Source organism: Geotrypetes seraphini, chromosome 3, assembly GCF_902459505.1.
Source record: "Geotrypetes seraphini chromosome 3, aGeoSer1.1, whole genome shotgun sequence".
NCBI lineage: Eukaryota > Metazoa > Chordata > Amphibia > Gymnophiona > Dermophiidae > Geotrypetes > Geotrypetes seraphini.
The window spans coordinates 235,788,201-235,812,490 of NC_047086.1; the positions used below are offsets into that span (position 1 = coordinate 235,788,201).

The 24,290-nt window shown below is 44.7% G+C and overlaps 1 protein-coding gene across 2 annotated transcripts in view; it reads left to right on the forward strand.

The window, feature by feature from the left end:
- The window catches only part of LOC117357857 (retinol dehydrogenase 7-like), a 68,150-nt gene that overhangs the window by 21,175 nt on the left and 22,685 nt on the right, over positions 1–24,290 (forward strand). For both annotated transcript variants that reach the window (XR_004538882.1, XM_033939041.1), the window contains exons 2-3: positions 6,348–6,681; positions 11,491–11,749. Coding sequence is in view for 1 of the 2 variants with exons in the window: in XM_033939041.1 (XP_033794932.1) it covers positions 6,369–6,681; positions 11,491–11,749 (572 nt within the window). In the remaining variant the exon portion in view is untranslated. The remainder of the gene's footprint in view (positions 1–6,347; positions 6,682–11,490; positions 11,750–24,290) is intronic.

The window sequence follows — 24,290 nt, forward strand, 5'->3', positions numbered from 1 at the left end:
ACTACCCAGGCACAACATCCAAAGACCCACTCAGTGTGTGAACCAGTTGAGTGGAGTGGACTAATTAGGGGGTGGAAATGGGCTCGGAGTTTGCTCAGCAGAATTTCCCAGATCACCTCTTCCTCTCAACACATTGACACGCTGCCACCACCACCACCACTAGGAACACCTCACCGGGTAGGCCAGCAATGCTTATAAACTTTATAAAACACATTATTATATTTTCTTATAAAGCACATATTTTAACTGAACTTTCTGACATCCTCAGTCTTGCCATTCACAAAAATAGAAGGAAGAAAAGTTCCCATTTCCTGCTGTTTCATGTCCCCGGCCTATACAATATTTTTTCTTCTGCAGACCCTTCAAAAGTCTGACCAAATCCTCGTTTCACTTTCATTATAAAGTACTGAGGATGCCATCTCTCCCCAGTCCCAGGTTCTAAAGTCTTAAGACAGTAGCGCAAACTAGTGCTGCCAGATTCAGGAAAAAAAATTTTGATTCGATTCAGCGTATGGAATTGGTTTATCGATTCGATTTTCCTGCCCAATTGGGTGTTTTTTTCAAACATCCTGGTGGGTTTATTTTATAGCTTTTTCACCCCCCTTTGGATTCTCCTAACCACACTGGCGCTGTGGTGTAAATAAAATAAAGAAACAAAAATAACTTTTCCTTTCTCTGTTAAATCCTTTCTCACGTTTGCGGTCTAACACCAGCTCTGGCAGGATACACATTTCAAATCTGACATATTATAACCACAAAACAGAAAATAACATTAGTTTTTCTACCTTTTGTTGTCTGGTTATTTTTCAAATCTTGTTGGTCCAAGGCTCTGGTTGTCTTCTAATAACTTGCTTGCCAGGGTCTCCTTTCTTCTTTCTGCATGCTAACCATCCATCTGCCATCTCTGTCCTCCCCTTCAGTTTCCCTTCCCTCCCCAGGATGTCTGGCATCTTTCCTTTTTTTCGTCTCCCTCCACAGATCCACCTTTTCTTAACTACCCTTTCATCCGGAATCTCTCCCTCCTTCCCCACCACCCAGGGTCCACCATCTCTCCCTTTCTTTTCCCAACTACCCTCCTATCCAGTATCTCTATCCCTCCCTCCACATCATCCCTTGTGTCCAATTTCTCTCCCTTTCTGTTTCTTCCCTCCCTAAATCCCATGGTCCATCATCTCTCTCCCTCTTCTCTATTTTCAGACCCATTATTTCTTCCCCCCCAAATTCTGGCATATACACATCTCTTTGAACCCCTCTTCCCTCCGTGTACTTCTACTCCAGGGCACCCCCTCCCCTGAAGGCCTCTCCCCCCTTAAAGGTCTGCATCCCACCCTTGAAGGCCTGTTCCCTCCCTTGAAGGCCTGCCTGTCTCCCTTGAAGGCCTGTCCCTCCCTTGAAGGTCTGCCTGCCTGTCCCCCTTGAAGGCATGTTCCCCCTGAAAGCCTGTCTCCCCCCATGAAGGCTTGTCCCCCCTTGAAGGCCTGCATACCCCCCGGAGGCCTGTCTCCCCCCTGAAGGCCTACCTGCCCGCTCCACCCTGAAAGCCTGCTACCCCACTCTGAAGGACCGCTCGCCCCCCACCCCAAAGGACTGCTCGCCCCTTCACCCCGAAGGACCGCTCATCCCCCTGGCCTCCCTGCACCATTTACCGTAGAGAAGCAGCTTGCAGAAAGATAACGAGCCAGCGATCTTTGCACTGCTTCGTGCTGTTTCCTCCACTGCGATCCTGCCCCCTCCTCTGACATCAGAGGAGGGGCGGGACCGTGGCGGAGGAAACAGCACCGAAGCAGTGCTAAGATCGCTGGCATCGCGATCTTGATGCAGGCTGCTTCTCTACGGTAAATGTGTCAGTTTTTTGTTTAAATCTTTTATTAATTTTTCAAAGTTAACAAAAATGCAGTACAGTATTTACACAAACAGCATTATTCATAAATGCATTTATAATCAATCAAAATCCCCATAGCATGATAACCCCCCTACCCCACCCAACCAATATCTTGAAAGAGAATAAAACCATGACATAAATATCTCTCTCCCACCCTCCCTCCCCCTAGATGTGTGTGCAATATACCAACAGGATCAAAGGGGGGAAACCCCCCAATTACAACGCATCCATAAAAGATATCAAAGGGCCCCAGATTAACTTAAATCTCTTAATATGACCCATTAAATCTGCATTCATTTTTTCAAATCTATAAGTTAAGCATAAACTTGCCCACCAAAAATTAAAGTTAAGGCGATCCCAGTTCTTCCAGATGCGCGTAATCATTTGTATGGCTACCCCGGTCATGATAAGGAAAAGCCGCCCTCTATATATGTCCAATGAGGGCTTCAGATGTAACATCGTCCCACATATGACTGACTCATATGTCAAAGGAATCGATGCCTCAAGTATAGCATTAATCTGTCCCCATATCAACTTACAGAACTTGAATATTAAAGGACAATAGAACAACAGATGATCCAGTGTTCCTATATCAAGATGACAATGCCAGCATCTATTAGATTTAGAGGGGTCCAAAAAGTTCTATGCAATAAGAAAAATCATGTTTGTCTCATAGATACTGATGCTGTACATCTCATCCTCCGAGTCTAAATTCGTGGCCATCGAGATTAGAGAGTTGCGCGGGGACAGAAATCCCACCCGTCCCCACCCGTCCCCGCCAAAGTCCCACCCGTCCCCACCCGTCCCCGTGAGGAATCCCTCCGTCCCCACCCGTCCCCGCGAGGAATCCCCTCCGTCCCCACCCGTCCCCGCGAGGAATCCCCTCCGTCCCCGCCCGTCCCCGCGAGGAATCCCCTACGTCCCCGCGAGGAATCCCCTACGTCCCCGCCCGTCACTATAAACTACAGAAATAGTTATTTCATTTAATTATGCTACTGAATTAAAGGCTCTGGTAGAAACCCATTTAAAAATAAGCAAAAAGACTTTATTAATTTGGAAATATTAATTGGGAAGAATACATACTTTGTAAACGGGTTTCTACCAGAGCCTCTAATGTTTATAAATTTTTATCAACACAACTAATATACTACTTTATCCTTAAGCAAAAAAAAGAATTTTTTTCCTACCTTTATTGCCTGGTTTCTGCTTTCTTCATGTTCTCATTCAATTCCTTCCATCCACTGCCTCTCTTCTCTCTGTGTCTTCCATTTGCTCTGTTACTGTGCCTCTCCCTTTCTCCCCCCTCCCAAATTGGTCTGGCACCCATCTTTTTCCCTCCGCTCCCCCCATAGTCTGGCACCTCTGTCTTCTTCCCTGCCAGCGTCTTCTTCCCATTCCCTCTTCCCCATTTCCTTTCAGTGTCCTTCTCCCCCACCATCTTTCCCATGTCCTGTCAGGCAGCATCCTTCTCCCCTCTCTGCCTTCCCCATGTCCTTTCAGCGGCCTTCTCCCCCCTCTGTCTTCCCCATGTCCTTTCAGTGGCAATCTCCACCTCTTTGTCTTCCCCAGTGCTTTCAGGGTCCTTCCCCCCCTTTCTCCCGTTTACCCCATGTCCTTTCAGCGTTCTTTTCCACCCCTTTGTCTTCCCCAGTGCTTTCAGGGTCCTTCCCCCCCTTTCTCCCGTTTACCCCATGTCCTTTCAGCGTTCTCTTCCACCCCTTTGTCTTCCCCAGTGCTTTCAGCGGCCTTCTCCCCCCTTAAGCGTCTTTTCTTCTCCACTCCACCTTTCCTCCCTCCCTGCCTCCACCTTTGTGGCGCTTTTGCACCGGACCGACAACAGAACAGGCCCGGTCGGACAAATCTCCCTGTCCTGTAGCCGCGAATCTAAATTACCTTCTTACAGCAGCTGGAGTAGTGAAGCTGCTGTAAGAGGTAATTTAGATTCGCGGCTACAGGGCAGGGAGATTTGTCGGCCGGGCCTGTTGTCGGTCGATCGGGGGATCTGACCGGCTGTGCACATTCTCCGGGGCGGTCCGCCCCCTCCCCCCTCTTTCGTACGCCATTGCCTTCTTCCTACCTGCCCTGCCGCACACAGCCGACCGGAAGTCTTCCTGATGTCAGCGCTGACGTCGGAGGAAGGGAGGGCTTTGCTTAAGCCCTCCCTCCGACGTCAGCGCTGACATCGGGAAGATTTCTGTTCGGATGTGTGCTGCGACAGGGCAGGTAAGGAGAAGGAGACTACCCTCGCGGCTCGACCAACCCCGCTGCGATCCAACCCCGCAGGAACCCTGCGACCCTCGGAGGCGTCCCCACGGGATCCCCGCGACCCTAGGGGGCGTCCCCACGGGATCCCCGCGACCCTAGGGGGCGTCCCCACGGGATCCCCGTGACCCAAAGGGGGAACCCGCGGGATCCCCGCGGGTCCCGCGGGATTCCCGTCATCCCCGTTCCCGTGCAGCTCTCTAATCGAGATGCAGAAATGTACTGCTTTATCTCAATGCTCCAAATTTCTCTAAAACTATTTTTTGGTTTCTTATTCAAAAATTCAGAAATTAATTTATACCAACTGGCGGCCTGATGTCCCAGCATATCTGTCTGGAAGCATAGGACCTGCAAACTATAATAGTTTTTAAAATTCTGCCATTCAGGGAACCCACTGCAAACGGCGTACTTCAGCTGCAACCATCTATAATTTTGAGATTTTGAAATTCCAAATGATTGTTACAGCTGTGAAAAATCCAGCAGTTTTCCATTAGATATAATATCATCTAATATTTGAATGCCTGCCTGCATCAAATGCTTCCAGGAGATCCCAGACCCACCTATTTGAACCTTGGAGTTTAACCATAAGGAGAAATGGTTTTTTCCACTGGAACATCCGTTAATTTATTAATAAATTTCAATGTTTTCAATGTATCAAATAAAATACTATTGTCCTTAACATATCTAGGTATCTTTATACTCAGAACATGAAAATCGCAATGGGGACATGAGTTGCCATTCTAAGTACAGCCAATCAGGAAGATGTTCCATGAGCTCAGGAAGGATCCAATACATATCCTGCCGCATGTCTATTTTTCTATAGTTGTTACTGATTGCATATTTTAAAGTCATCTGCGTTGACCTCTTTGAAAAACCCCCCCAAATATAAATAATTAACATTTTCTCTGCATATAGTGTGCTTTGTGTTGTTTTAATTTTGTGGTTATCATTATGTATTAATAAGGTTATATTGTGTGTATATGAAAAATGGATGGAAGAAATTGCGTTACAATTAGTACTATTATTATGGGGGTGGGGTCAGGGCGGGACTTGGATGGCTCTGGGGTGGAGCTTGGGCGGCTCTGGGGTGAAACATGGGTGGGGGTACTCAGAGTTTGGGTGGGGGTACTCAGTTGGTATTTGTTAGGCATAGGGGTACTTGGCTTGCAGAAGTTGAGAAATAGTGGTTTACTCTGCACTGCTCCTTGTGACCCTGGGCAAGTCACTTAATCCTTCACTACCCCAGGTACTTTAGACAGACTATGAACTCACCAGGACAGATAGGGAAAATGTTTAGGTACCTGATTTATAACCTGTTCTGAGCTCCTTTGGGAGGATGTGTTAAATAAATAAATACTTGTTCCAGCAACTGAGAACAGGATGCAGCTTCCTACAAAGCTACTTCCAAGGCAACTTATTAATCATTAGGAGGCACTTTAAGAGTTTAATAATGGTAATCCTGGTCTTTATCCCCTCCTCCAAGGTCTGTAAATACTTAATTAGTCTCTGCGTAATAAATCTCTTGGTACATCTTCTGCCTTTTGTTTCTAAACCCAATCCCCATGGTAGAGATGGACTATGGATAGGTATTTTACCTCAGAGTGCTGCACTTATTGTCAGTAACTTAAATGATCTGAATGAAAGTGTGAGCTTTTCGAGGCATATCTTCTGTTAGCTTCTGGTATGAAGTGCGCGTAATGCCGTTATAATCTATATAGCTTTGATGAATAGAAAAGTGACCTTTATGTATGCCCCTGAGAAAGCAGGTGTTGGAACTAGACTTTAGGTGAGCTCAGTACATATCCTTATCACTAAGGAAGGCAGAATGAGAAAATTAGGGGCTTAGGATGGGCAGAGCTAGTTTGCCCAAGGACACATGCTTAGTTAGAAGCAGTGCAGTTGGAAAGATAGTGTTAGTGTAAACTAGGAAGTTGCTGAAGATATATAAATACAAATGAAGAATTTAACTTCAAAGAGATAAAACTGTATAAATATTTGTGCTATGGGGCAGAGCATTTTAGGGAAGCCTGAAATGCTTTCCCACAACTATGTTTGTGTGTATGTAGGTAAATTGCAGACTGAAATCCTGACTCTCTTGTGCTACTTGCTTATGACTAACCTAGGAAAATAAAGAATGTACTTTGTTAAGAATTGTGATTTGAACCTGTGTTTCTTCAGCTTGAACCTTTTATGATTCTTCCAGCAGGAAAGACAGAACACCACAATGTGGTTTTGGCTGTTTGTCCTCCTGGGGCTCTGTGTTCTGTACCGCTGGTATCGGGATGGACAGAAACTCCCGAACTTCACAGATAAATATGTGTTTATCACGGGCTGTGACTCAGGCTTCGGACACAGAGTGGCTCATCAGCTGGATAGGCAGGGCATGCGAGTGCTGGCGGCTTGTCTGACACAGCAAGGGGCAGAACAGATGAAGAAAGCCACATCCCAGAGACTGCAAACAATAATCCTGGATGTCACCAACAGTGAGAGCGTCGCTGCAGCAGCCAATTGGGTAAAGCAACAAGTGGGAGACAGAGGTATTGGCAGAATTTTCTCTTTCATCTTATTTTAGTGTCTCAGAATTAGAGAGCTGCATGGGAATGGGGTTTTTGGGAACCCCACAGAGTCCATAGGGATCCCACAGGAATCTTCTCCAGGCTGAGATCCCATGGGGATAGAAGGAGTTCCTGCAGGATTCCCGCAGGAGTGTACCTGTCTCTAGTTCCTTTGTCCATCTGTTCTGTGTAGCCGCACTTGCTATCTTCAACAGGTCACCAGCAGTGATTCTTATATGCTGCTGGCGGCTGACCCAGAAGCCTTCCCTCTGACATAAATGTGTGAAACCTCTGGGTCAGCTGCCAGCAATGTGTAGGAACCTCTGCTGGTGGCTTGTTGAAGAGAAACTCCTGTAAGCAAACTGAGAAAAACTGCTGCATGAGCAAGGTGGGGAAGGAGCGGAGAAATTTTGGGACATAAAGGATGGGAAGGGAGGGAAACAGTTAAGTTGCTACATTTGTTATCTGAAATCTCAACAGATGGTTTCTGATCTGGAGCTTAGCACCTTACTGCTCATTGGTTATGGGGGCAGTTCCAGCAGCAGTGATGGCAAGACCATAAGAATAGCCTTACTGGATCAGAAAAATGATCCATCTAGCCCAGTATTCTGTCTTCACAGAGCTCAATCCCAAGTCACAAGTGCATAGCAAAAACCCAAATAGAAGCAGCATTCCATGTCACTGATCCTGGGCAAGCAGTGGCTTCGCCTATGTCTGTCAACAGCAGATTATGGACTTTTCCTCCAGGAACTTGTCCAAACCATTTTTAAAACCAGCTACATTAACCACTCTTACCACATCCTCTGGCAACGCATTCCAGAGCTTAACTATTCTCTGAGTGAAAAAATATTCCCTCCTATTGGTTTTAAGAGAGTTACTCTAACTTCATCAAGTGCCCTCTAGTCTTTGTAAATCTTGATGCAGTAAAAAAATCGATCTACTTGTACCCGTTCTACACCACTCAGGATTTTGTAGACTTCAAATCATATCTCCCCTCACCATCTCTTTTCTTTTTCAAATTCTTTATTCATTTTTCCATCTTACATCAAGAACACAATATTACATTATTCAAACTTTGTAAACATCACTTGTATTTCTTCTAACATCATCTTAAAAACATAAATTTATACCCTCCCCACCCACCCTACCCACAAATATTTTAATAAAAAATATCATATAAATATTATATTCTTATCTATTGATCAAACCTTTAATATAACTTTATACCCTCCCCCTATGTACTTTCAGTGGATAATGGCGTCTAATCATTGCAATAATTTGTCAATGGCCCCCAAATCTTTTTAAAATTATTATAGTTTTAATATTATTATATGGCAATTGTTTTTTCCATTTTATAAATATGACATAGCAAATTCCACCAAAATGTACAGTTAAGCCTATTGTAATTTTTCCAATTACTGGTGATATGTTGTATGGCTTAAAACAGATCATTTATATGCATTCACTCTCCTTTTCTGGACATATAACTGTGGCTGGTTTGCAAATAAAACACCAAAAAATAAATACTAAATATGTGTCCGAGTATAGAAGGATTTGTGCCTGATAAAACCAGTTTTAACAAAATGGCCTCAAAATCCCATAGGATGATACTCAAATGCGAGCATAAGCTCAAGTTAGAGTCTTACTCTTATCAAAGGCCATACAGAAAAAGGCAGAAAATAAAAAAATACCTCCCCCATTCCCCAAAGGGGAGTAAAACCTTTCAAAAACCGTATTATAATAATCACTGTTCCAAATAGTGTACCAGGTGCAAAACTCTAACTTGAGCTTATGCTCGTATTTGAGTATCATCCTATGGGATTTTGAGGCCATTTTGATAAAACTGATTTTATCAGGCACAAATCTTTCCATACTCAGACACATATGTGGAGGGGCATAATAAAAAAAAACGTCTAAGTCCCCTTTTGGCCTAAGGCCTTAAATGTTGAAAGTAGAAGCAGGGAAAATGTCCATAATCAAAAAAAACGTCCAAAAGGAGGTTTTTTAAATAATGGCCTGCCTCTACCTTCAGCTGTTTAAACGCCCAGACCACCAACCACACTACGTCTAAACTTATATCCCATAATGAACCTAAAAAACGCCTAAGCCCCAAACGCCCAACACAAGGGTTTTAGGCGAAGGAGGAGCCAGTCCTTCGCCTAAAGCTGGATTCTGTAACCGGTGTCTGTCAAAAACCCTGTCAAAAACCTGTCAAAAGAGTCCAAGCCCTCTTGCCCCGTAGCACCCCTGAAACCCCAATGAAGATCGGGGCAAGAGGGAGTCCAAGCCCTCTTGCCCCGCGGCACCCCGAACCCCCAATGAAGATCGGAGCAAGAGGGAGCCAAAGCCCTCTTGCCCTGTGATCCCCAACACCCCCCCCTCGCCGAGTCCGATGGGGCCAGAAGGGAGCCCAAGCCCTCCTGGCCTCTCGCCCCCACCCCCTACAAGACCAGGCAGGAGGGAGCCCAACACCTCCTGCCCAGGCGGACCCCCTACCCCCCACCCCCCACTACAATATGGGCAGGAGGGATCCCAGGCCCTCCTGCCCTCGACACAACCCCCCAACGACTGCCGCCCGAGCCCTTGATCGGCCCCCCTGCTGACCTGTGACCCCCCTGCCAACCCCACGACCCCCTCAACCCCAATACCACCCCCCCATACCTGTTAAATGTTGGCCAGATGGACGGGTGTCAAGCCCGCCCGTCCGGAAGACCAGCCGGCTCTGGATTGGGGTCAGATTGGCACAGGCGGCTGAAACCCCGCCCACAGGTGGGGCCTAAGGTGCCTGGGCCAACCAGAATAGGCCCGGGACCCTTAGGCCCCTCCAGTGAGCGGGGCTTTAGGCATATGGGCCCAACCCGGCCCGATTAGGAAACCTGTCAAATGTTTTGGTTATACCTGCTGCACGCCTAGGTCTAGGGCGGCCCACCTCCCGCCCACCCTTTCCCCGCCTCTTAAAACACCTTTTTTCTCTCTGTGCGTTTAGAGGCAGGTTGCTGGGGCCGCTGAGTTGATCGCAGCAGCCATGATCAGCTCAGCGGCCCCTTTTTCGGCACTTAGACCTGTTTTGACTTCGCCTAAGTCAAAACGTATAAGTGCTGATTAGGCAACCTGTCAAATGTTTTGGTTATACCTGCTGCATGCCTAGGTCTAGGGCGGCCCATCTCCCGCCCACCGCCCGCCCTTTCCCCGCCTCTTAAAACACCTTTTTTATCTCTGTGCGTTTATAGGCCTAAGCTGGTTTTAGATACGTCTAAAACCAGCTTTGATTATGGGTACTTGGATGATCAGGCTTTTTGATCGTCCAAGTAGCCATTTAGGCCACTTTTTAGACGTTGTTGTTTTTTTTATTATGAACCCCTTAGTATTTATTTTTTGGTGTTAACGAGGTGTCTATTGTTTTTCAAATTTTGATATTATGGCTATAGGGCTGAACTCTAAGATTCAAATAGGCGGATTTAAAGTCATCTGGAAGTATTGGATGATAGCAGGTATATGTATTTTAGATGATGTTATTGATAATGGTAAGCTGCTTGACTTTTCACAGTTTCAACATAAATTTGGTCTTAATAAATCACAAAGTTTTAGATGGGTGCAACTGAAGCAGGCCATTCAGGTGGGGTTCCCTGAATGGAAAAATTTTAATAATCAATATAGTTTGGAATTCTTATGCTTTTAGATGGACTTCCTGGGTATAAATTGATATCTGGATTTATAAATAAGAAACCAAAAACTGGTCTTAGGGACATTTGGAGTATTGAGATTAAGCACCAAATTTTGGCGTCTCAATGGCCACGAATTTGGACTTGGAGGATGAGATGTACAGTGTCGGCATCTATGAGACAAACGTGGTTTTTTGTTACATAGAGCATTCTGGACCCCAGTTCGTTTAGAAAAGTTGGATAGCTCTAAGTCGAATAGATGTTGGCATTGTCATCTCGAAGCAGGGACTTTAGATCATTTATTGTTCTATTGTCCATTTATTTTGGCTTTTTGGAAATCAATATGAGGCCATATAAATTGTTTGTTAAAAAATCTAGTAGCATTGTCCTATGATATTGTGTTATTTGGCATGTCAATAAGGGCTAAAAGCCAAATATCATCTAAAAACAACAGGCTTCTACTTATTATGACAGGGGTTGCCACACAACAAATTACGAGCAATTGGAAAAATTGGAAGAGGCTTAACTATAGTTTTTGGTGGAATTCCTTGTGTCATATGTATAAAATGGAAAGAACATTAGCCACTCAGAAAGAGAATTTCAAGAAATTTCAGGAGACTTGGGAGCCATTAACAAAATATTGTAATGTCTAAATATTATTTTTTCCCTTTAAAAATGCACATACAGGAGGGGGGAGGAGGGGGGTTGGTTGGTATGATAATTAATTTTGGTATATAGGTATGGGATTCATGATAGATATTTTAGGTGTTGGAAATTGTGATTGATTAGGGGGGAGGGGAATAAATTCTAATAAGGATATTAATATAATTTTAAGTGTGGTATTTGAGTATAAAATGTATTTACTGTTACACTTATTGTAAGTTTTAAAAAAGAATAAAGTTTTTTTTAAAAAGTTTTAAAAAAGTTTTAAAAGAGTTTTAAAAAAGTTTTAAAAAAGAATAAAGATTTGGAAAAAATTTTTGATATTGTAAATAAAACAGCCAGATACACTGGAAATTAGAAAAGAAAAGAATGTATGCAGTTTACAATATTATCGATCACTTTTAAATGCTGTAATAACTGACTTGAGAGGATGTACACAACACTTATTGCTGTCTTCTCTCTCCAGGGCTCTGGGGTCTAGTGAACAATGCTGGGATTTTAATCCCAGTAGCCCCCAATGAGTGGCTGACCAAGAATGACTTCCTGAAGATACTGAATGTAAACCTGCTGGGGCTGATTGATGTGACCCTCAGTCTGCTTCCCCTGATCAGAAAAGCAAAGGGCAGGATCATCAACGTCTCCAGCATAGCAGGCAGATTAGCCCTTTGTGGTGGGGGCTACTGTATCTCCAAATATGGTGTGGAAGCTTTTTCAGACAGCCTCAGGTGAGAAGAATGAGAAAATAGTGTATACATAGTAAAAAAGAAAAAAGAATAAGGCTATTGAAAAGTGTCCCCTTATTATTCTTTTCTGTGGACTGTCACAGCAAAGCCTGTGTTGTCCATATACACAGTGCCCACTATTAATGGTGACTAACATTTAGCTGTAAACAGCCCATCTCTAACACATACACCCCTCAATAATCACAGACTCCTGCTACCCTGCTGAGACACACTTCATCACGTCTCTGCCCACCAAGTCTGCCAGAGTTTCCCACACTGCAATTGTGCATTTTCCACAAAGACATAGCAGAAAATGACACAGAGACAGTTTCCCCCCATCCCTGCGGCCTCTGTCTCCATCCCCATGGACTCTGTCCTTATCTGCACAAGTCTCAAACACTTATGATTTTATATTTAAATCTTTTTATTAAAGTATAAAAAGGAAGAATATTCTGTACAACTGTTTGTAAATCATATATAGAGTCTTCCATTTCAATCTGGTTTTGGTACAGCCTTCTCAAAGATTTGGTTGCCTCTCTTTGTACATTATCTGGGAAGATAATTAGAGTGTCTTTCAGACATAGGTGTAGAAGATGAACAGAAAATCAGAGTCTATTAAATGTTGGAAATGCTTGATGCCAGCAATAAAGGATAAATTTGTTGCAGTAACAGTAAGATGCTTGAGCAACTGGGCATGTGATAAAAGAGCATTGTAGGTGGTAGTATTATGCTTATTATAATAATTCTCCATCAATAAGATATATCACTCTCAAAGAGAGGAGTATATTTTACAAGAGATATTAATTGGGAGGGAAGTCCTGCCTGTTTTAAAGCTTATCTCTATATAATATTAAAAAAAACAGAACTTAGAGCACTTAAAGACAAACTATAAATTTATTTTTACAGAGCAAATGTATTTATAAGATTAGGCAGGTAAAGCAGTAAATGCAATTACAAATTAGGATATATTTTTTTAAATTCTTTATTCATTTTACATCTTACAACAAGTGTATCAGAAAATAATATTTGAATTTATACAATATCACTTTATCTATTAATTTTAACTTAAATTATAATATTTAAATCCTCCCTCCCCACCCTACTAATTCATATGTAGTTACATATATCATATAATATATTATATAGTCTATCCTATTAATATAAACATTTAAAATCAAATCAAAAAACCCTCCCCCCCAACACTTTGCAATTATATCTATTAGGGAAAAATGATATTCTAATCATTACTCATTTCAATATTCTATCAATGGCCTCCAAACCTCCTGAAAGTTATTAAAATTTCCTTTCTGCAAGGCTAACATTCTTTCCATCTTGTACATATGACATAGTGAATTCCACCAAAATCTGTAATTTAATCTATTCCAGTTTTTCCAATTAAATGTAATCTGCTGAATGGCGACTCCTGTCATAATAAGTAATAGCCTATTATTCTTTGCAGAAATTTGACTTTTCCTACTCATTGACATTCCAAATAATATAGTATCATAGGATAAAGCCACAGGATTTTCCAACAAACAATCTATTTGGCCCCAAATCAATTTCCAAAAAGCCAAAATGAATGGACAATAGAACAATGAATGATCTAAAGTCCCTGTTTCGAGATGACAATGCCAACACCTATTAGACTTAGAGCTATCTAATTTTTGTAAATGAACAGGGGTCCAGAAAGCTCGGTGCAACAGAAAAAACCAAGTTTGTCTCATAGATGCAGACACTGTACACCTCATTCTTCAAGACCAAATTCGTGGCCATTGAGACGCAGAAATGTGATGCTTAATCTCAATGCTCCAAATGTCTCTAAGACCAGTCCTTGTTTTTTTATTCATATATCCAGATATCAATTTATACCACTGTGCGGTTTGGTGCCCCAAGAAATCTGCCTGAAAGCATAAGAATTCCAGACTATACTGATTATTAAGATTTTTCCATTCAGGGACCCCCTCCTGAATAGCCTGCTTCAGTTGCAACCATTTAAAACTTTGTGATTTATTAAGACAAAATTTATGTTGCAACTGTGAAAAATCAAGCAGTTTACCATTTGAAATAACATCATCTAAAATCCATATACATGCAATAATCCAATGCTTCCAAACGACTTTAAATCCGCTAATTTGAATCTTGGAGTTTACCCATAAAGATTGATTTGTTGATTTATGTATTGGATTAGGTGTTAAATTACTGACATAACACAATGTTTTCCATGTATCAATTAATATTCTGTTCTCTTTATATATTCTAGGCATCTTGATACGGAGAACATGAGATAAATGTAAAGGAAACATGAGTCACCATTCCAAATACAACCAATCTGGGGTATTTTCCATGAGCTCTGGGAGGACCCAATACATACCCTGGCATAAAATATAGGCTTGATGATACCTATAAAAGTTGGGAAAATTTACCCCACCCTCCGTAATTGGTTTTTGTAAAGATACTAAAGCAATTCTAGGCATTTTACCCAGCCAAACAAATTTTGTAAGGATACTATTTAACTTTTTATAAAAGGAACCTTGAAAATAACTGGTATCATATTCATTTGATAACAAACCACAGGCAATATCATCATTTTAATAGTTTGGACTCTCCCCCACCATGAAAGAAGTAATGGATTCCATTGCTCGCACATTTCTGTTACCTTCTTCAATAAAGATTTTTCATTCTCATTCATTGTGTCTTCCAGTGTATTTTTTATCCAAATTCCTAAATATTTTAATCTATCTTCCTTCCATACAAAAGAAAATGAATCAAACAAGCCTTTTGTACAATACAAGTTTAGTGGAAGAACTTCTGATTTACTCCAATTTATCTTATATCCTGAAAATTTTCCAAATTTATCTATTAATTCAAGTAAGCATGGAATGGTAGTTTCAGGATTCCTCAAATGAAGCAGGCTCTATTAAAAGCTAAGGGGTCAAGGAAATGAAAATATGGGGAGGGGAGATAGTTTTTGAATTTTCACTATTTGATTTGAATAGAATGAAAGACCTTGTTATGGAGAGGGTGGGGAGGAATTCAGATTTTTTAGTAATGGTTAGATTAATAGAGAAGAATATTTTATATGATATATTGTGATTGGATAGGATATGGTAGGGGCGGAAGGGAGGGGGTTAAATTTGATTACTTTATGTGCATTTTGATAGAAAATCAAGTGATATTTTCAAGTTCAAATGTTACTTTGTGCTACACTTGTTGTAAGTTGTAAAATGAATAAAGATTTATAAAAAAAAAAAAAAAAAGCTAATGGGTCCTTTTATCAAGCGGGGGTTAGCGCGTTGGACATTTCATCACGCGCTAACACCCCCCCGGCCGGCAAAAAAACGAACGCCTGCTCAATGCAGGCGGTAGCGGCTAGTGCGGCAGGCAGTTTAATGGACGGTATTATGCACGTTAAACCCCTACCCAGTGGCGTACCTAGGGTATGTGGCACCCGGGGCCCATCATTTTTTGACACCCCCCCCCCCATGTAAAAAAATTTTTTTTTTTTTTTTTGCAATAACCATGAAATGGAATAAATGGTCAGAATAGAAACAGGCAGTGAAAATTTTCTTTTATTGAACCTCATATATGTAACCATTATTCCAAACATAACATAACATAAATTATGTCTAAATTGTCATGACATTAGAAGTACATATGGAGTAGTTGCAGGTGATGCTTGGGACAGTTCTGATTGTGTTAGTTCGGTTTTATGTGTTTTTTGAATAGAAGGGTTTTTATTTCTTTTTGAAGGTTTTGCAGTCTGTGGTTGATATCAATTGGTTGTAGAGTTGGGGGTCGAGTGTTGTAGCTCGAATGGCTAGGAGGTTGTCGAACAGTTTTTTTCTTTTGACGTTTTTGGTTGGAGGGTGTGTGAATGGTGCACAAGTTCTCCTATGTCTGTTTGAAGTGGATTGAATTATTTAGCTGAAGAAATTAGTTACCCCCCCATTCCACACACATTAATTCTCTTCCATTTTTGTTCCCATTATAAAAAAACACTGATGTTCCCAGGAAAAAAATACATTAAAATAAGAAGTGAAAACAAAGGCCCCTACAGATGAGAACATAACATAAGAATAGCCTAACTGGGTCAGACCAATGGTCCATCATGCCCAGTAGCCCATTCTCATGGTAGCCAATCCAGGACACTAATACCTGGTCAAAACCCAAAGAGTAGCAACATTCCATGCTACCGATCCAGGGCAAGCAGACACTTCCCCCATGTCTTAATAACAGATTATGGACTTTTCCTCCAGGAATTTGTCCAAATCTTTCTTAAAACCAGCTACACTATCTGCTTTTACCATAACTTCTGGCCACTTCATTTTTAAGTTTAGATCTTTCCTTTCAAACAGAGACCTTGCTAGATGTCAAATACAGCACAAGGTAACTTCACATGGACTTAGCTGTGCAGGAAATGTGAATCTCCTCATACACCCACCATATAGTGCAAAAATGTGCAAAGGTCTGTTTTTTTCTTTCAATCACTACATAGCCTAATGCCACACAAGCAGCGCTGTTACAAACATATTCTGTAGGTCAATGCTAAGGATAACAAAGTTTCCTTCCTTGGACCAGAAGGAGATAAACCACTGGAAGAGATCCCAAAACAACACCCAAAGACCCACTCAGTGTGTGAATCAGTTGAGTGGAGTGGACTAACTGGGGGGTGGAAATGGGCCCGGAGTTTGCTCAGCAGAATTTCCCAGACCACCTCTTCCTCTCAACACATTGACACGCTGCCACCATCACCACTAGGAACACCTCACTGGGTAGGCCAGCTATGCTATAAACATTATAAAACACATTATTATATTTTCTTATAAAGCACATATTTTAACTGACCTCTCTGACATCCTCAGCCTTTCCATTCACAAAAATAGAAGGAAGAAAAGTTCCCATTTCCTGCTGTCTCATGTCCCCGGCCTATACAATATTTTTTTTCTGCAGACCCTTCAAAAGTTTGACCAAATCCTCGTTTCACTTGCATTATAAAGTACTGAGGATGCCATCTCTCCCCAATCCCAGGTCCTAAAGTCTAAGACAGTAGCGCAAACTAATGCTGCCAGATACAGGAAAAAAAATTTTTGATTCGATTCAGCCCTATTGAATTGGTTTTTCAATTCGATTTTCCTGCCCAGTTGGGTGATTTTTTTCAAAACTCCTGGTGGGTTTTATAGCTTTTTCACCCCCTTTGGCTTCTCCTAACCACACTGGCGCTGTGGTGTAAATAAAATAAAGAAACAAAAAGGACTTTTCCTCTTTCTGTTAAATCCTAGCTCACGTTTGCAGTCCAACACCAGCTCTGGCAGGATACACATTTCAAATCTGACATGTTTATAATCACAAAACAGAAAATAAAATTAATTTTTCTACCTTTTGTTGTCTGGTTATATTTCAAATCTTGTTGGTCCAAGGCTCTGGTTTTCTTCTGATAACTTGCTTGCCAGGGTCTCCTTCTTTCTGTATGCTAACCATCCATCTGCCAACTCTGTCCTCCCTTTCCATTTCCCTTCCCTTCCCAGGAAGTCTGGTATCTTTCCTTTTTTTCATCTCCCTCCACAGATCCACCTTTTCTTAAATACCCTTTCATCCGGCATCTCTCCCTCCTTCCCCACCATCCCAGAGTCCACCATCTCTCCCTTTCTTTTCCTAATTACCCTCCATCCAGTATCTCTATCCCTCCTCCACACCATCCCTTGTGTCCAATTTCTCTCCCTTTCTGTTCCTTCCCTCCCTAAATCCCATGGTCCATCATCTCTCTCCCTCTCCTCTATTTTCAGACCCATTATTTCTTCCCCCCCCCCAAAGTTTGGCATATGCATGTCTCTTTGAACACCCCCTTCCCTCCGTGTACTTCTAAATCATGGTCCCCCCCCAAAGGCCTGTCCCCCCTTAAAGGTCTGCCTGTCCCACCTTGAAGGCCTGCACCCCCCTTGAAGGCCTGTCCCTTCCCCTTGTAGGCCTGTCCCCCCCCCTTGAAGGCCTGCCTGCCTGTCCCCCCCTTGAAGGTCTGCACCCCCCGAAGGCCTGCACCCCCCCCGAAGGCCTGTTCCCCACTTGAAGGCCTGTCCCACCCCCTTGTAGCTTCTCCCCCCCCTTGTAGGCCTGTCCCCCCTTGAAGGCCTGCCTGCCTGCCTTTCCCCCCTTGAAGGCCTGTCCCCCCTTGAAGGCCTGCACCCGCTTGAAGGCCTGCACCACCCCCCTCGAAGGCCTGCACTCCCTTGAAGGTCTGCCCCCCCCCCCGAAGGCCTGTCCCCCACTTGAAGGCTTGTACCACCCCCTTGTAGCTTCTCCCCCCCTTGTAGGCCTGTCCCCCCCTTGAAGGCCTGCCTGCCTGCCTTTCCCCCCCCCTTGAAGGCCTGCACCCCCTTGAAGGACTGCCCCCCCCCCCGAAGGCCTGCACTCCCTTGAAGGTCTGCACCCCCCCGAAGGCCTGTCCCCCCCTTGAAGGCCTGTCCCACCCTCTTGTAGGCCTGTCCCCCCCTTGTAGGCCTGTCCCCCCTTTAAGGCCTGCCTGCCTGCCTTTCCCCCCCTTGAAGGCCTGTCTCCCCCTTGAAGGCCTGCACCCCCCTTGAAGGCCTGCACCCCCCCTTGAAGGCCTGTCCCCCCCCCCCTTGTAGGCCTGTCCCCCCCCTTGTAGGCCTGTCCCCCCCTTGAAGGCCTGCCTGCCTTTCCCCCCTTGAAGGCCTGTTCCCCCCCTTGAAGGCCTGCACCCCCCTGAAGGCCTGCACCCCTTGAAGGTCTGCACCCCCCCCCCGAAGGCCTGTCCCCCCTTGAAGGCCTGCCTGCCTGCCTGTCACCCCCTCTCCCTTGAAAGCCTGCTTGCCTGCCCGCCCGCCCCACCCTGAAGGCCTGATGCCCCGACCCACCCCGAAGGACCGCTCGCCCCCCTGGCCTCCCCGCACCACCTATGAAGCAGCCGCAGCAGGATCGCGAAGTCAGTGTCAGCGATTCCTGCGCTGCTTCCTGCGCCACGGTCCCGCCCCTCCTCTGACGTCAGAGGAGGGGCGGGATCGCGGCGCAGGAAGCAGCGCAGGGATGCTGACGCTGACTTCGCGATCCTGCTGCGGGCTGCTTCACAGGTGGTGCATGTGACAAACCCAGCACCAGCACTAGCCCAGTCCCTGATAGGATTAAGTGCAGAAGAATGGACCAGATTGATTCTGGCGCTCAACTTGAGGCTGACCTCCCTTGCCCCTATAATCAAAGTGATAGTGAGCTGGAACAGAGGCAGGTAGGTTGGCAACAGCAGCTTCTGGGCTTTAGAACAGCTAAAGAAGCCACAAGGAAAGTAGCTGCAGTTGAAAAACCCAGGCAGAGGAAAACTGCTGTAGAGCCAAAACCCATCCCCCGCTACAGGCTGAAGGGGATTGGCTCTGGTCTGTTTAAAAGCAGGCAGAGACAAACAGGAGGAGGAGGAGCGAGTGACGAGGGCGAGTCACTCCCACAGCCCAAGGCAGGAGAGGAGCTGTGGAACAGGGCAGCAGAGGAGAACGTGCTGGATTATCCCATGCAGGATTTGGAGGAAGGCTTAACCCCTTCAAACTATCCAGTGCCAGACCAGGTAGAAGGCATGGAGATAGAAATAGCTGGCCCTAGGGTAGAAGGCCAGTTAGAAGGTATGGAATTCTGAATGAAAGAATGCAGCAACAGGGAAACTGTTTGTGCTTTGTGTTTTCTTTTTGCATATCGTTTTTTTTCTCTCTCTGTTGCCCAAGTTAAACCTGAAGAAGGGGATATATATATTGAGCTGTATAAGCATAGGAAGTTGGAGAATAATACTTGCCTGAAGTCTGAATCAAGTTATGCATTCAAGGACAAGTTTGGGAACCAGATGCAGGCTGAACTGTTTAAAGTGCTGTTGGAACTGTAGGAAAGTTACTGTGACTCCCGTTGCAGGGAGCTAATTAGATTAACCGTCTCAGCTGTGTGATTTGTGCCTGCATGTAGGAGCTGAGAGAAAAGCTGTACTGCTAACAGAGTGTGCTGTGACGATTTTTGCCTACTGAGTTCTTGTCTGCTTGAAAATGTACTGTAAGTTTGATTTTTGCCAATTTACTATTTTTGTTCAATGACCTGCAAAGTGATATTGTTTTGCTTGTTGCATATCTTTTGACCTGGAGGTCAGAATAAACCACTTATGTTTTCCTAAAGAACTCGTTTGCTTGGTGATATAGTGAAACCTTGTACTTCCCCTATATCTCGAGGGGCCTAGACCGTTGTCTGGGGCCGCCTAAAAATCCTGGAGGTACCCCTAGTTAAAGGGGACACGCCTGAAGCAGTGTGTTTGTCACACGCCAGCCCTGGACTGCAAGGGGGTTTGTGACAGTTTGGTATCAGGAGTGCGGTCTGTTACCTCTTCAGGTGAAGATTGGGGAGTGCAAAGGTGGAAAATTTTTTTTTTGTTTTTACTCTCTACTATTGTTTGGTTCATCGGAACCAGGATTATAAATGCTGGTGAATGAAAGCGGCTTGAACATTCCAAGGATATCGGTTCCAGCGTCCGGAGTTTGGCGGCTGCAGGAAGGGTGGATAGCAGACCGGGGGTCAAGGCCATCGTCCTGAGCTGGCGAGGAACAAAAGGGGGACCAATAGGTCTCTGAAGAAGGGTGGTGCACCCTGTAATGAGCACGCAGGCGATGATGCATCAGTACCTCTGGTAAGCATATACAACAGAGGGGCTGGTAAAGATAGTTTCGGGGAGAAAGAACTGTGTGGTATCGCACTTGGAGTGTGTGTTTTTTCTTTTTTTTTTACAGAGTCAGCATGGAGCCGGCGGCATTAGCAGTGGTTGCGGGAGAACGTCAGAGGCAGAATGAGGACTTAAAGAAGGTCCTGGAGACTAGCCACGGACTATGGCAAGCAAGCCAGGAGGCTAGTCAACGTCATCACAGTGACTTTATGCGAGCCATGGAGCAGCAGTCTCAGTTAATGGCGCAACTATTGAAGCCTACGTCTGGTGGACAGATACATATACCGGTATTGGGGACTGGTGGTACTCTACCTACGGTAGGACAAAACTCACTAAATTTATTGAATTTAAGTAAAATAACACCACAGGATGCCCCAGATGATTTTTTAAACTCTTTTGAGAGAGTTGCTGCTGCAGCAGGTTGGCCTCCAGAGCAGTGGGCAGTTCGCCTTCTGCCATGTTTGGCTGGCGAGACCCTTGCGGCTTTTCAGACCATTGCTGCGGAGCAGGCCAGTAGTTACCCAGCTGTGAAAGCACATATCCTAGACTTTCTGGGGTATACAAGAGAATATTACAGGCAAACCTTTCGTGCTCTCCAGTTAAAGGTTAGAGAAAGACCTAAGGCGCTGTTACAACGCCTAACGAAAGCTGCAGAGAGGTGGTTACAGCCTTTCTTGGCAGACCCACGAGCGATGTTCGCTGAGTTAGTCAGGGAACAATTCCTAGAAGCTCTGCCCCAGAACATAAAGGGGTGGATCCAGAAGCAGGGATGCCAGGATCTGACACAGTCACTATCTGTGGCAGAAGCCTATCTGGATGCCCAGGGACTTCCCGAGAAACCAGGCCCAAGTTATAGACCCCAGACACAGTTCCAGAGGGACACTACACTTCAGGCTCCTACTATTAATAACATACCACCCAGGAACCCTCAGAAGCGAGTACAGAAACCCTTTAACCCTGCTCCCATCGTTTGCTTCAGGTGTGGGGGAAAAGGTCACCGACAGGGGGAGTGTGTTGAAAGAAAAGGTTTTACGGTAACCTGTGACCTGGAAAAGGGTAAGATTACACCAGGGGGGAGATATCTGGTGGTGGTATCAATAGGGGGCAAAGACATGGAGGCCTTACTTGATACAGGGGCGGACCAGTCAATGTTAGCCCACCGGTGCTGGAACACAGTATTCCCTAGGGAAAAGGGGCATGATTTTGTAGGGAGAGTAAGAATCAAATGTATCCATGGGGATAGTAAACAATACCCATTGAGACCTACCACAGTTAGGTATAAAGATAGAGTGTATCAAACTTCCTTTGCGTTAGTGCCAGAGGCACCGTATGATGTTATACTGGGGAAGGATTGGAAAGGGTTCCCGGTAGCATTACAGGAAAAACAGTGTCTAGTTAACACAAGAGCACAGGGATCCTCTAACCATGAACCTGAAGGGACATTAGGCAGGATATTTCCTTTTGCAGGAGAAGCCTTTCAGGAATATGAACAAAGGCAGGGGCGTAGGACACGGGCCCAGAACAAAAGACAACAGCAAGGGAGAAGTAGAGCCATGAAGCGGGCAGGGGAAACCAGGGAAGTCCCGTGGCTCCCCAAGGATGTTATGGATGCTTTTCCTACATTTCGGGAGGAGCAGAAAACCGATCCAACCCTGGGAGAAGAATGGCAGAGAGTAGGAAAGGGGTGTATAGAGGGTAAACGCTGGATCGAGAAACAGGGCTTGCTGTATAAAGAAGGCCCGGGTGACCTAGAAGGGGAAATGGTACAACAATTATTGATTCCCCAAGGGTTTAGAAGACTGATACTTAGGTTAGCCCATGATCACCCGTTATCGGGTCATAAAGGCACAGAAGCCACTATTAAACAGATAGAAAGACGGTTTTTTTGGCCGGGATTAAGGCAGGCTGTGATAAATTTTTGTCAGTCCTGTTCCACGTGCCAAAAACTGTCTTTGGCGAAACCGGCCAGAGCACCCCTCATTCCTGTACCGGTGGTAGAGGAACCATTACGGCGGTTGGCCATGGATATTGTGGGACCATTGGAGAAAACACCTAGGGGATATAATTTCATGTTGGTAGTAATGGACGTAGCCACACGGTTCCCTTGGGCTTTTCCATTAAAGAAGGCCACATCTACCAGTATTATGAAAGAACTGTTAGGGTTGTTTTGTATGGTAGGGTTTCCTCGGGAGATTCTTACAGACCAGGGTAGCAATTTTTTATCTAGTGAAATGAGGTTGTTTTATGAGGGATTTGGCATCCGTCATATTAAAACGTCTGCCTACCACCCTCAAGCTAATGGTATGGTGGAACGTTTTAATCAGACAATTAAGCAAATGCTGAAAAAGGGCATAGAAGGAGATTCTAAGAACTGGGATATGTTTATTCCTTTTGCACTCTTTGCAGCGCGAGAGAAGGTGCAGGATTCTCTGGGACTTAGTCCGTACGAACTATTGTTTGGGAAACCACCTAGGGGGGTGCTGGATATGTTGAAAGAGAAGTGGGTGTTTCCCGAGGACTCGGGGAGTAACGTAATAACATATTTAGCTCAGCTTAAGGATAGGTTACGGAGGTCCCTGGAACTCGGAAGAGGGAATTTGGAGTGGAGTCAAAGACAGCAAAAAACTTATTATGACAGAAGGGCAAAGGAACGGGAATTACAGATAGGTGATCGAGTCCTTATATTAATACCCACAGACACTCACAAATTCTTGGCACAATGGAAGGGCCCAGCCACCATTGTGGAAAGGATAGGGGAGGTGGACTATCGGGTCAAGGATGATAAGGGGAGACTGCAGACCTATCATGTCAACCTATTGAAACCATGGAAAGATCGGGAGGTGTTGGCTTTGGTAGCACAACAAGGGCAGGAAGATGACCTAGGACCTCAGGTTACGGACTTCAAGGCTGAGGGGGAAGTGAATGTAGGAACTGCCCTCACACAAGTACAGGTCCATCAGGTGAAGGAAGTAGTCCGACAGTTTGGGGATGTGTTCTCTTCTGTGCCAGGGAAAACGGGGGTAGTATCCCATGATATTATAACAGTACCAGGGAAGGTGGTACGGGTACGCCCCTATAGGCTGTCAGAGGAAAAGAAAGCTCTGGTAGAGGAGTTGGTACAAGAGATGCTAACTTTAGGGGTTATAGAGACCTCGCAAAGCCCATGGTGTAGCCCCATTGTTATTGTGCCTAAAGCTGATGGGACACCACGTTTTTGTATTGACTTTCGCCAGGTAAACGAGGTGTCGCAGTTTGATGCATTCCCAATGCCAAGGGTGGATGAATTACTGGATAGATTAGGATCAGCCCAGTTTTTAACTACCATTGACCTTACAAAAGGCTACTGGCAAATACCACTGACCGAATCGGCTAAACCTAAAACAGCGTTCAGCACGCCACGGGGCCTATTTCAATTTAGGCGCATGCCATTTGGCTTACATGGGGCGGCGGCTACATGCCAGCGCCTAGTCCGCGAGGTGCTACGGGATCACCATGGGTACGCGGACGCTTACATCGACGACATAGTGATCCATTCAGGTACATGGGAACAGCATGTGCAACACCTTAAAGCTGTCCTGGAAGCTCTGAGGGGGGCCGGTCTCACAATAAATCCAAAAAAATGTTTCATTGGTCAACAAGAGGTAAAGTACTTGGGATATATTGTGGGAAAGGGGCAGATAAAGCCTATAGTGGATAAGGTGCAATGCATTCGGGGATACCCGGCTCCTAACAACAAAAAACAACTCAGGGCTTTCTTAGGACTGGTAGGATACTACAGGAGGTTTATCCCTCACTTTTCGTCCCAGGCAGGACCCTTGACTGACATGTTGAAGAAAGGGAAACCAGAGA